Source organism: Bombus pyrosoma, linkage group LG3 (assembly GCF_014825855.1).
Source record: "Bombus pyrosoma isolate SC7728 linkage group LG3, ASM1482585v1, whole genome shotgun sequence".
Lineage (NCBI taxonomy): Eukaryota > Metazoa > Arthropoda > Insecta > Hymenoptera > Apidae > Bombus > Bombus pyrosoma.
In genome coordinates this window covers 7,434,193-7,448,174 of record NC_057772.1, presented here as the reverse complement: position 1 = coordinate 7,448,174, position 13,982 = coordinate 7,434,193, and the positions used below count along the sequence as shown (strand labels likewise).

Sequence of the window (13,982 nt, the reverse complement as noted above, 5' to 3'; positions counted from 1 at the left end):
GAATATCTACTTTCCTTTATCAACCGATATTGTTGAGATTTTGAGATGATTGAACGTTTCGATAAAAGTTATTCAAAATACCGAGGTCCCACTGTGTATCAAAGTTGAATAATAATAATCATTATACGATAGAAAATTATCGTTATTATGTCAATCGAATAAATGTGCTATAAATGTTTTAAAACTAACGTTATTTTTCATAATTATAGATCGTAGGATACACGTATGAAATCTTGTAAAGTAAGATGAAAAGCTTCGTGAAAGCGAGGCAACAACGTTTTTACATGAACATTTTCGTAGCTGTGCGGCAAAATTCCGAGAACAAACGTTAGAAAAATAGTCTTAAAAATATCAAGGTATTCGAATCGACTGAAATGATATCGCGTGAATTGAATTAATCGTCGACTACACACGTATCGTTAAAATCTATGAACAATAATGAAGCAGTTTCTAATTTAATAGCGAAAAGTCGTTTCCTTTTAGAAATTAATGAAAATCCGAAAGTACGTTGCGAGCGCACGAAAGAAGAAAAATATGGTCGCAATGTAGGATGCCATAGGCTACGGTGCGCCATGAACTGCTGAATAATTTAAAAGCAGGTAATTCAGTACGTGGTCGTATCAAAGCAACTAACTTATCGGCAAAATAAAATATAAAGGTGTATGGCGAGCCAAAAATACGTACGTAGGCTGTACACGAGACGCATAAATAGAAACTTAAATCTCGGAATAAATAGAAGTTTGTTCGTTCTGTTAAAAACTTTGTTTTTACGATGTATCTCTTACTGATGTAAATACATTTTCTTAATCAAACTAAGAAACGATAATATCCTTATTTCTATAGTACAATTAATACACATTACTTTTAAAATGTGTAAAAATAAAAATCAGTGTTTCTTCGAAAGTATACGAAGATTTTTAAGCTGATTCAAATATTTGCTCGTTTCGTTTTAAAATTACAAACTTACCGATAAATCGAGCTACAACGTTTGTCTTTCATAATCATCGTAATTGTAAATACGATCAAGATTTCCTATTATATTCGAAATGTGATGCCACACTCGACATAATACCGCAAAGGGTAATCTTAAACCTATACATGTAGAGACAATGCGAGGCAGACTCGCGAGACTGCCTCACTCGATGGCTGTCTTGTTTCCTTGTGCCATCACGTGGCGTAGTGTACGCGAGGCAAACAAGCGAGGCAGGCTAAGCCGCAGTTACGCTTTTGACAAAATCGTACGATATACGCGCAAACGAAATAATTAAAAAGGTACTTTGGATCCCGTCGAAAAATAGACGATCTTTGGCTCGCTCTGATCCAGTCTCACCCTGACGTGAGAATAACTTAAGGATTATTCTCTCGAGTACAATGCAAAGAATCGCTACTTTCAAAGGAAACTCACGATGATATAACTTAATCGTCCCATTGAATCGACGATTACGCGCCAAAGGTCTCCGTGTGCAGTGCTATTAAATAAGTTGTTGGAACGTTTAATCGAGCTGGTGAAACTGTCGAAGATATTTGGACCCCAGATCGAACATCTACAAGACGATAGCTCGTTCCCAAGTGGCCTTTCATCTCTGCTTGGTTCTTCCACGATGTGTATGTATGTATAACCAGTGCCTCGTTTCCCTACAGGCATAGTTAGTGGTAAGGTGGTGCGTTGGTCCCACGAGTACCACAATTCAATTCCAAAGCATTTCGCTTGATTTACAGACTCGACCGTAGTAACCTTGGCTTCATCATGTTTCAGCGGTCTCTTCATACGCTTACCGTTGTAATATTTAACTTGTAATCAGATTTCTTCCCTTATCGTCAACCTCAAGTCATCGTGTATCAAGGCGTGCTGCACATTCGACATTATTGCGTCCCGAATCACGCATATCGCTCACGGGAATATTCGAACACTTCTAAAAATTTTAGATTTCAATCTCGTTGCACATGCACTTTGCACTTGCATTTTATAGTTGCGCCGTGTTGCTTGCACTTTGCGCCGACATTTCGTGAACACTGCGATCTACTTCTTCGGAACAGGCCTGAAACGGAGATGCGGTTGGAACTTGCGAGTTGAGTTATCGGTTTGATCAACCAACCAGAACATCGCGCGGTATAAATGGAAACAACGGAAACCTTCAGCTTCAGGTCTGCTCTGAACAAATACACTGCAGTGTCTACGGAACGTTGGTACAAAATGCAAGTATAAAATACAAGTGCAACAGCTAGAGGATTGTTCTCGAAAAACCAATATCCTGATGTTTATAAAAATCTTCTGTTGATATATGTTATACGAAACATTAAAAAATTCCATTAATCCTGTAACGAGACGTTTACTTAGAAATACTTTTGTACAGTTTGTTAACCAATTAAACGGTTTGCAAAGGTTCGTGAATCACTCGTTCCACCAGTGAATGCGTCATTTTAGGCAAACGCTGGTAGCTTTGTAATGCTCTAAAGTCGAGAACGATAAATCTAATTTTAATTTTACGTTTATCAAAATTTTAATTATACATATATCATCATTTACGATATACGTAAAATGAAAGCCCATATTCCGCGATATGATTGTCAGCACAGCCACCGAATTAATTAGCGAGAGGAACAGTCGTTCGTTCATACGAACATATTATGTGCGCATAATAAATAATATTTCTATTAAGCATCTTATAATTCATGCAAGTCTGGACTCTTCCTATGCATTTATTTCTGCTCAGTCTTCATTAAGACAGACTCAAAATTGTTGACGAATCGCAACAATCACATCTTTAAAGACAATTGAAAATTAGTTAGGATACCTATCGTCGTATGTCGGAGCCTGCGCCACGTTTAATATATCTCGTTAGTATCAACGAGAATGTGAAGAGCAATGAAACAGTATAGCGACCTTTTACATTATACTTAACGGAACAGTATTGCATTCTTGCCTAACAGTGATCATTTCTGCATTTCCGCGGTTCGCTTAATTACAACGTTACAGAGCTACTTTCATGCATACTATGTTCATTTTAATTTAATATTACGCATAGGCATTAAACACTTTACGATTGCAATCTGCTCTCATAACTTCTACTAACTAAAAGCGTTACGACAGCTCGCGAAGATACGCCGTCGCGAGGAAACGCGTCAGCGAGAGGCGTAAATTCTCGCTACGTTTCTGATAATCGACGCCGCGAATCGGTCGTTTCCCTGTTTCGATTAGGATAACAGAGGTAGGTCGAATGATTGTAACACTAAGCTTCTATATTTAACAATATTTAAAATTATAATTAACATGTCACAAATGACTAGTTTGTTATCGTAATTCGACTCGACTTTATGATATTTCTCGACGTATTCGTTTGACTAAGCGACCTCGACTTTATTCCTCTGACTTCTCTATTCCTCTGACTTCTCTATTCCTCTGACGATCCCCACCACGCTTGGGTCTCGCAACCGTTCGCGTCTATGATCACGTGTGCCATCTTCTTTGTGTAAATAAAATAACGGACCGAGGGCGAACCGATGTTTCTAGAACTCGCTGCTTGACGACAACTATCCGCCTATCGCCACAATGTGTACATTTCGCCGGTCATGTAAAACGAATATAAAGCCATATTAAAACCTGTTTGGCCCTATGGGATCCAACTATGGGGAACAGCGAGTAATTCCAACGTAGAAATTCTCCAACGATTCCAATCGAAAGCTCTAAGATCCTTGATAGACGCACCTTGGTATGTTACCAACAAAACGATACATCGCGACCTTAAGATACCCACTGTCAAAGAAAAAATATCGAAATTCAGTAACAGATATAATATAAGAGTTAACAACCACCAAAACCCATTAGTTAGCCAATTACTTGACACGACGGATCAGATCCGCAGACTAAAAAGACAATGCCCTTTAGATTCAAGTAGAATCAAACATACTATAAGCTTTTATAATCCAAGTTACAGCACCACGCCAAAATAATGTACTTAAAATTCTCAATGAGAATTGATTGTAAGAAGTCTACCAAATAAAAAAGAAAAAAAAAATGTAAGACGAACCGTCTGCGACACTGTAGTACCAAGGGAGACGGTTAGGAACACGGCCTATAGTAAGCCTCAGGGCGTAACAAAGAGAACTAAATAAGAGATAGAGATACAGAGATAGAAATAGAGGATGCAACATTTGCAGAAAGGATGTATCGTTTATCTGCACTTGAACAGAAGATGATAAACGAAAGCGCAGAAACATATAACAGTGTCGCTTGTAAAAAGAGCTTCAGTACGATAGTAGATGCGCGTAAGGATCAAACAGTACTAGTTCAACGCGCGATTAGTATACGTAGATTCTGTCAAAGCTTAGAAGGATATAATATAGTGTTTGAAAGGAAGCATGGCGTTAAATACGCGAATAGAGAATCTTCACCGCTACGTTATGTGTGAAAATATACTAATTATGGATTTGAAGTCGGCTATGTTCTACGATGACGAATGGATCTCATATAATGACGGTGTGTATCAGTTCGACTGGTTAAATGAAAATTCTAATCCTGAAGCGAACAAAATGCAGCTTGGAGTTTGGTGGAATATGGACGGAATTATCGAATATTTTGTTAGACAATCTACAATAAGTTCCATAGATGTACACTTTTCTAATTCATTTAAGAACGCAGATTTACAGCTGCGTCATTCCAAAGGTTTTCCCGAGACCCACCAATTACATTTAATGATAGACTATGCAAAACCACAGTTCACGGTGGATACATATAAATATATAACAGCAAAAAACTATACGATTGTTCCGTTGTCACTGGAATCCGAGAAAGACTCACCAACCAGATTCTATTTGTTCAAAAACTTTAATCAACTTCTCCAAAATAAAAAGAAAAAATATAATGGAGATATAGCAAAAGCGATGGAAGACTTTCGTAAAAAAGAGGCCACATTTTTTGAGAAAGGGATTCATACGTTTGTTGAAAATTGTATGAAATATTACAATAGAGGCAGAAGATCGATCGAAGGTTCACAGGCTTATTCCATGTGAGTTTGGCTTTATAATTATATATAATTAATGATATTTATATTATTACATATAACTTTTCAGGTGCCATTTGGATTCTTAACACGAATGTACGCATTGTACTATTCGAATGCTTACATTTAATTGAAACACTTTATTATGCATGATACTTTCGTGATTTTTACAAGAATTGGCGTAAATCTATATTGGTAAAGAGATTTCTGTCAATAAATCAAATAAAAGAAAATACTTATACCTGTACCGATAAATTATTTCATATTAAAAACATTATCCTAACGTTTCCGAAGTTCCCATCCTTATATTTTTTAACTCGATGGGAAATTCAAACATGCAACCTTCATATTATAAATACGTTTGAAAAACTCCATTTAGTATCATTCGTGTAACGCGTGTGACGCGATAAAACGCGATAAAAAAAATATTTTTAATCTCACGACGTGATTCAAGTTCCGTTCGCGAACACAAGCAATCGCAATGCTGTTCTTTTACGTCTTGCGTCATAATTTCGCCATAATTGTATCTTGGGAATGCAACAGAGAACCGTTTACCGATTACACACCAGTTAACCGTTGATATCGGCAGCATATCGTTCGCGTATTACAACGTGAGTGTATTAGATTTTAGTTCAGTAACGCCGTATAGTACGCGCGCACGTATGAATATATGGATACGGGAACATTTGTTTCGATTCATGCAAAATGTTACACCGAATTTGCTGGACACGTTCGCACAAATTCTACACAGGGATCATTACAGCGCGTTAAAATCGCCATAAGTTTGTTCTGCTACGTGGTTCCGTACCAGCAAATACAGTTGTACTAGCAGTAAATCGAGAACCGAGCGAAGCTGATAATTAAAATAAGAAAAGACTCGGTAGCTTAATATCGGTAGTATAATATAGTTTAGACTTTATCGAAATTTTAATAGCTGAATATAATACATCTATAGTGTGACATAAAAATGTTTAGGCACTTGAATCTTTGGTAATAATATTATGCGTTATGCAGAAGATTTTCTATTAGATACGACAGGATGCGACTATCACGATTACATTGATAAGTTGGAAGGAAATACAGAAATAACGAAACGAATAAAAATATTCAGAAAATATTCATAACAACATTGCACTTCGTAATAGTTACAAAATTATCTACATACATATAGTCGATAATAGTATTAATGATATTTCCCAAAGTGTCGTACGACACACGTTGCGCATTCGTAAAAATTTTGTGTGGTAAGTGTCCAGATACAGTGATACTCTTTATAACTATGCTAATTATGTAGATAACGAGAGAAAGAATTCTCGTGCAGAATTGTACTTGGTATCATTGGGTCGTAACTGCTATCCCATCACTCAAGCAACTTTATTTTTAACGATTATATCAACTGTTTCTGCTCTCAAGTAAAAAATTTCAAAAATATCACTTGCATCCCATTCATCCAAACGACTTTTGTTTCTTTCGTTTCTCACACCTCGTATATTATCCCCTTTAATTTTTTCTTCCTTTACCTCTCCCTTTACTTTCCACGTTTTTATTACCATTCTCGCCCTTCCTTTTTAAGGCCGTTTAAGTACCTTCTTTCTCCGTATTCTCAACAAAACGCAGCACGCCTGGAAAATCCCATTGACGATGGAAGAGTGCTTCGAATTTCGATAGGATTTGTTTCGTGGAGACGCGCCATTATGCGGCACGAAACCGTGAAAAATTACCACCGTGCTCGTCCATACACAAACTTAGATCGTTCTAGAAGTTTTCTTTGCTGTTTCACGTCGATGACGAATTTGAAATTTTCGTGCCACTCGCAATCTCGATCATTTCGATTATGCTGTCTGTTGAAAGTTTCGTGCAAATTAAAAATCCCACTTAATTGGATTTATCTCTACGATTTATCTGTACGACTAGACAGATGCTTCATACGTAATACTTTAATAATTCAATTACTTTATTATAAGTGAGATTTTACGTTTTTGTAAGAATAAAGGATTGCATTATCTACGAACGTGCAATTTATTTATATTTTCTTCTTCGAGACATTAGAAATACACCGTGATATATTTTTAATGAAGCAAAGCCCTAACTGGAAACTACTTACAGCCGCTAACAATTTAACATATTATTCAACTTTAGACTTAGGATATGTTTCGATTCTTCTTTTATTAGCTACTAGTTATTTTAATTATTTCTTCGTGTGCCGCAGTCCTTTGTTATTTCTGTGGCCGAAACTGACGACATTTGAACTCACGTATCGTACATTTTTCCTTGTTTTGACGAATATCACATTCTTCTGAAGTTTGGCAGCAACTTACTGGAACACCCTGTACGTGAACACACATACAATTGCCCTGGATATATCGAACCCTTATGCATAATGCATTAAGGGATGACGGGAAGTATGGATATATTACTCGCCAGAGGCCAATGTTATTCTCCCTGGCGTCTCACTGGCTAATGTTGATAAGGAAGAGCAACGTGGTCCCGACGAATATGTGGGACAAAGACAAGAGACGTTCATTAAGGCGAACCCTATGCTTTCTCTCTCTCTCTCTCTCTTTCTCTGTCTGTCTGTCTGTGTTATTCTTGCCACCCCAGTCCATGAAAAAGGGCGTTTCCTGAAATCCCGTGAAATCGCGTTACAATTCCGTGCGAAGAAAGCTCGCCGATTATTCGCGGTCGGAGAATACCATCGGAATACGCAGTTCTGGTAATTTCTTACGACACGGTTTTTAATCTTCGCCGCGTCCCGATGGTTGTCACGTGCGACGAAACAATGACGGAGGAAGGAAACGTTCTACCATCAAGGGAAAGGAAACTTCGTGCCCCGCGATTTCTGCGAAAAACGTCGCTCGTATTTTACGGCGTATATTTTTTAGACGATTCAGCGGATGATTGGAAAATTGGAAATTCGAGTATTGACGTTCATATCACGGTCTTTCCATAAGCCGGGTCGCTTTTTCCAGCTGAAATGTCGATGTACAGTGCTACTGCTGCTGTTTAATCTTTCTGTGTACTTCTCTAACTGTTAAACGAAGTTCTGTCTCAATTACAGCTCCTAGCCCTTTGATATCAAACGTTTCCTGCCGATTGGATCTTGATTTATTGGAAAGGTCGAAAATCACGTTCGACATTTTTGTTGCGCTTAAAACATGTGCTGAATACACGTCACTGGTATCTTTAACGACATCTGTAGCTGCATTACTCTTTTCCCTTTTACCTTAATTTAATCTAATGCTGGAGATGAATTTCATTGATACTCGTTCTTCGACGTTTTTAAAAGTAGAAAATATCTTTCGAATTGATTCGAATGCGTGTTTTAGATACGTACTCGTTGAAAGAGGATATCTATTCCTCGGCTCTGAAGGTTCGAAAGGTGATTCTTCTTCTCCTAGTTCAGTAACGACGTGACGATCTGGCCGGGCGAAGAAGGGAGATTAAAGTGTTTTCTATAAACAGAAATTTTCTTTTAGTATGTTGTCCATATTGTCCGTGTTTCTTTCAGCCAACACGCGTCTTGAAAATGTCTAGTGATATGTTTAAGAAAATCGGCGATTCACTGTCCGGATGATCGTTGAAGAACTGCCAAGTATTATCAGTTTAGGAAGTGTGCACTTAATTCTAATTTCTTGTTCTTTTTTTTATAAATGCATTGTGCCATGGTTTGCTCAGATGTAATTCTACGAACTTTTTGAACAGAGTATAATTGAAAAATATAGGAAGAAGTTTTTGGACAAGATACGCGTCGTTCATATAAAATTCGATAAGAAGCACAGCTTATGGGAAGATTCTATAGATTGCTAAAAAAAATATATACATATACAGCTGCTAAAAGAAGTATTTGCACGTCATTGCATTTATCGTTTACAGAGTTACGTAATTAATTCGGTCCAAGGAACCGGTTAAGGATCATACGAATGGATCTGGCAAGTTAGACTTTGGTTGGTCGAAAGTTTGCATATCGATTCGCAGGGAATTTCAAAGGCGCAACCTTCGTCGTATTTTTCGAGGCATGAATTCTGACCATGCAATTTTCGGCCGACAAGGGCAAAAACCCATCGAGACGGCTGTTCCAATAGGGAAAACGCTACGAAACATATTTTTGGTTGGTTCGTTATCAATGGACGGGTCTATTCGCTGTACCTTTTATATTTTTGTGACGGCCGACTCCGAGGAATTGTGGCTTTTTTTCGGGGTTAACGTTTCGGATGCGACTTCGGCTGTGATTAAAATTTCGCATATTTTTAAACGGCTTGCTCTTAATGAAAACATTCACCCTCCTTTTTCCGCGATTGCACCACACGATCTCATGGCACGCATTCTTCTCTTCGTTACGCTGTAATTTCCGGTCTCGCTCTCGAAATCGTCTATTTGATCGTGGCTTTTAACTTTTGAATCTGCGGCTTCGAATGCATCCCTCGCGAAACGTTCGGGAATTTTGAACATTCTCCACTTTTCTGACATAATCAACGATGATACAACGGAGCTTTAAGTGCTGCAGTTACACCGGGACTGTGATTATATCTTCGGGAAATGAAACTATCTGATCGTAGCATAATATATCGTTAAATGTCATTTAACGCGCGTTTAACAAGGTGTTTCATTTATTTAAAAATCGTAAAACCACTTGAAAATTAGTACTCTGATATATATGCTGTGTTTCGTTATTTTAAAGTCAACGATACTGACGTTAAACCAATTTGTAAGTTATTCGTCGTTCTACCATTCGTTTTTATTGAAAAAGCTAATATTTCTACTAAGAAAGATCTAATACAGTTAATATCTATAGTTAAATAATAAATCCATAGTGCCATGAATTGGCAGAAAAATTCATGCATAAATTATAATTGAAGTTTTTCGTAAATGACCTAATACTTATGAAAAGACTGTATGTATCCCTTTTTATACCTAAACACCAATAACTAAAATCGATATTGATAGGAAAGTTCCTTTAAAAATTGTAATTAAAGTTTCTCATAAGCTTCGCTTTTTTTTCAAATCCTACATTTAAATCTACCAAGACAATAAATATTGACAATAAATATCATTAGGTGGTAATGACAAAATCCGCGATCACTTAGTTGCCAACCCAATAAATCCTATATGGAACGTTCGACACATAGGCACTTGTCCAATGGCACGTACCTAATTATTTTCGTTAGTGACATACACAATATTTCTGATAATATTTCTCAGTGATAATCCCTTTTACACCTAAACGCTGATAGCTGAAAAACAGTTGTCTGAGAAACTCGAAACACAAGGTAGAATACCGCAAGATAAATGGGAAGAGAATCGAACTACGGAAACAGAGCATCGTTTCCCTTGGTCGAAGCCAGACGAATTTTCACGAATAGAGCGAGGCTCGATTTCAAAGCCATTAGGAGCCGTGCAAAAGTACGAGCCACGGGGTTACAGCTTCATCATTGATCTTCTCACAGTGGCTGAGAAGAGGGGTTCATCCTCTGGCTGGCCACAACTCATCGTTAACACCTAACACGAATTCGTCCCCTAGCCGTTTATTCGCCCGTCTCCCTATCCTTTTGCATGTACATCTACGAATCGTGCTGGAAACGAAATGGGAGGCGAAAGGGTTTCTATAGTGACCGCGCACGCTGATAGGTTTTAAAGGTAACACGTGTGTCCACGTCGATTCTCAATGCTGGCTCGCTAAACGGTATCTCGCCAGGACTATGTCCTTTCATAGAATTTTGATTGACTTGGGCTGTTTGATCCGAACTGGGAAAGATAAAATCACTTTTATGATAAGTTTCACTCTTTATCGATAGCGATACTGATCTCGATACGGAGATTCGTGGTATCTACAGTGACTCGTGAAGACATTTGTACATGTACAGAAAGTTTCTGTGAATTATGTACTATTGTGTATTATTACGTATAATTATGTATTACAATATCACGTGTGCTATACAAATATATCGGTATCGATACAATCACTAGTTGCACGTATACAACGTTTTGAGGTTTCATTAGCACTAATGAAACCAGATTGTCATGATTATGTTGGTAGAGTTTGGAACAAGCGTTCGTGAATTGCAACCACGGAGGTTTCTGTAGATTATCCAACTATAAAGAATTAAAAAATTATAAAATAAAGATATTGTGAGTGATATAATTTCTGAGACCTCTTTAACGTTAAAAGACACATATATTTGAACAAAATATCAGAAAATTGTCATTGGTACCATGATCTTTCGTTTCGGTGTCGTGTTAAACATCTTCTTAAAACATTAGATATTTTTTTTTCGTTTACCACGCGTTTAGAGAAGAAGATCGAAATCTGAACATTCGAGAACCGCAGCAGGATTAACATATACAATTTGCGAAAGACGATTACCGTTACAACACACGCGTTTACAGGAACAGTGGCCTAACACGATTAATCTCTACAATTCGCTCTCGTTAGTCGCCTAACAGCTATGTTTGTTGAAGTCAACTGCCGCACGTGCGGTAACGCGAACTGCACGAGTGGGTAAACTCCGTCGTATAGCTGTCGCATTATCTAATAATACGAATCTACGACGGATTGTAAAGTAGGCGGGCTCAAGTCAACGATACAAATGGTGCAAACCGAGCAGCAATAAAGACGGACACGGTTATTAAAGGGGATTCGCATTGTCAGTTGCGGCGAACGTAAATCTTCCGCGAGCTGCGAAATTGCGAGAGTAAGCCGCAGATCGGAATGGCTAGGTAACTATTGATCAAAGGAATCCTTCGTGAAATATGTCGTAGGACGGTATCCTGCTGAGGCACAGTGAGCATGTTACGTCGAAGGGGATGTAACGTTGATTTGTGAAATAATTTCGTGGTATTAAGTATCAGATCTGCGTTGCTATCCGTAAGTGTCCGCAAGCTGTTCTCTAGATTTGTATAATGCCAGATACTACTAAGATAGCTTGCCAGAGAAATGTTTTAATTTAGATTAAATCTTAATTTGATCAACACGTTCGATATGGTAGGACGACGAAAAATATCGAAGAAAATTCTATTTTATGGTTTTCCTTCAAACGTGGCTAGAGAAATAATGTTAATCAATAATATTGTAACAAACATTAAGAAAACATTAATTAATTTCATTGCTAAAGGACTCTCCCTGCTTCTCGTTATATGTTTGTATCGACTTCCGAATATGTTGAATAATTTTTTTATTGAATTTTAATTTCCAGTCTTCTATTTTTATGATTTTCTAAATGCTACTCCGTAGTTGATCTCTAAGCGGCGTGATTTCACCCGCTAATTCGCCTTCGAAACTATTTTATTTTTAAATTTTTCGAAACTATTATCGAGGATCACAAAAGCGCACGGAAAGGATTCGAAACTGTGTTCGTGACTTTCCCAGTTGCCCACATTATAATATTATACAAGGATGATATTCGTTTCTGATTCTCGCGGAACTTCCGTCCAAGTGCGGATCCGTGGTGTATATTAACAAAGATAAGGCCGAGGAACGTCAAATCTGAAGTTAAAGTCAAAGTTGGTCGACGAGGAAAATGTCGAGTGAAACTCGAGCCAGAGACAAGATTGAAGTTTCAACTCCCGACTAAGGAGTTCAAGCGGGGTAAGCGAAATAGAGCTACTATTTCATAGGTGAAACCGTGTGCGGACCTTGTACCGAGACTGTTAACAACCATCAAAGAAACCCGGTTCCTGAATAATGAACGAGCTGCCGTTTGATTAGGCGGTTGCCATGAAACTAGATTGGCTAGTTTTTCTTCTTAATATGCACTGACTTGCGAAAATATTTGAACGTATATCATAGAAAACTTTTATCTATTTTATTTATTATTTATTTATTATTTATTTATTATCTATTTAGAAAATATATATATTGCGTAGAAAGAATATTTTGAAATCTTATCAACTCTATAGTGAAACACTATCGTCATTATTATATTGATAAAATTTGAAACTGATCTGAGAATGTACGTAGAAGTTAGAAAATATTTGTTGGAAGTATCAAAATGATTGAACAGTCGATTATTCACTGTATTGGTAAATCATAATATAGTTATATTATAGGACAATGGAAGTAAGTATCAATGAAATTTCGTTAAATACGATTCGTTTGCACAAAAATGTGAATATTGATTTCGATTGTGTGTTTCGTAATTTATGTAATATAAGGTGTATAATAAATAAAATTTAAGTATATAACACTAGTTCAATTAAACTTCTTTGTTAAGTACTTCCATATTTTTGTCTCCGATTGTATATAATGGGACCATCTTTAATATTAATTGTATGATTAAGATTACTACTCATATGGTGTACTAATTTTTTGCTAACAAAAGTGTTTATTTGTATAACTTCCATATATACTTCCGGATCGATTTGAAATTTTACTATTACAATCACGATAGTCCTGTTTCGTTACATCGTTAAGGAAATTTCAAACGGTTTCACAGAATACACATAATGCGCTCATAAGAAAATTCTATGATAATTGTTGCAACGAGCCACTGTGCATTTTTTCAAACTGGCCTCATCTATTTCAAACTTGAACAATATAATCATCATGATCCGGTACGTTGTCTAGCCAAAACGCCATAGTCTTAATAAATATCTTGTAACATTTTCAGATTCGTTTCAAATTTTCTTTCTATTACAATCGCTACAGTCGGGTATCGTCACAGTGCCGATGAAATTCCAAAAAATTACATGAAATACACATATACCCCATTCGTAAAACAGATTGTGCGATAATTGTTGAAACGATCGATATATAATTATCGTCATTTCGTATCTTGCCTAATCAAAATACGATATGCCGTGGTTCGTGCGTTGTCCATGACACGTCCACGAGAAGAAAAGAAAAGTCTGAAGTGAAGGGTGATCAGGAAACGATAGCAAAGTTGCTGGATTTAGGCAATTTCTTCAGATCGGTCACCGTCGTACGAACCGCTGTCGAATTCGATGTCAAGATCGTTCAACAGTTTATGAGGCCCCATAACGCTCTCA

The 13,982-nt window shown here is 37.1% G+C and overlaps 3 protein-coding genes across 5 annotated transcripts in view; all 3 read left to right on the top strand.

Moving 5' to 3' along the window:
• The window catches only part of LOC122565943 (E3 ubiquitin-protein ligase MIB1-like), a 159,677-nt gene that overhangs the window by 61,665 nt on the left and 84,030 nt on the right, over window positions 1-13,982 (top strand). The window contains exon 1 of one of the 3 annotated variants that reach the window (XM_043722513.1): window positions 5,596-5,611. The exons of 1 other annotated variant lie outside the window; for it this stretch is intronic. The gene's annotated coding sequence lies outside the window, so the exon portion shown is untranslated. Of the gene's footprint in view, window positions 1-5,595; window positions 5,612-12,557; window positions 12,583-13,982 lie in introns of those variants that run through there. One more of the 3 variants, XM_043722512.1, reaches the window with a different exon arrangement.
• Window positions 1-13,982, top strand: part of LOC122565939 (E3 ubiquitin-protein ligase MIB1) — a 674,113-nt gene that overhangs the window by 642,861 nt on the left and 17,270 nt on the right. The window lies entirely within an intron of this gene.
• On the top strand, window positions 4,259-5,241 carry LOC122565945 (histone-lysine N-methyltransferase SETMAR-like). Its single transcript, XM_043722516.1, has 2 exons — window positions 4,259-5,006; window positions 5,071-5,241. The coding sequence occupies exons 1-2, from the start codon at window positions 4,360-4,362 to the stop codon at window positions 5,087-5,089; spliced, it is 666 nt and encodes a 221-aa protein (XP_043578451.1). The 5' UTR covers window positions 4,259-4,359; the 3' UTR covers window positions 5,090-5,241.

Excerpts from the sequence above, each read along its gene's own strand:
- LOC122565945 (XM_043722516.1), top strand. The coding sequence starts at position 4,360 with ATGGCGTTAAATACGCGAATAGAGAATCTTCACCGCTACGTTATGTGT.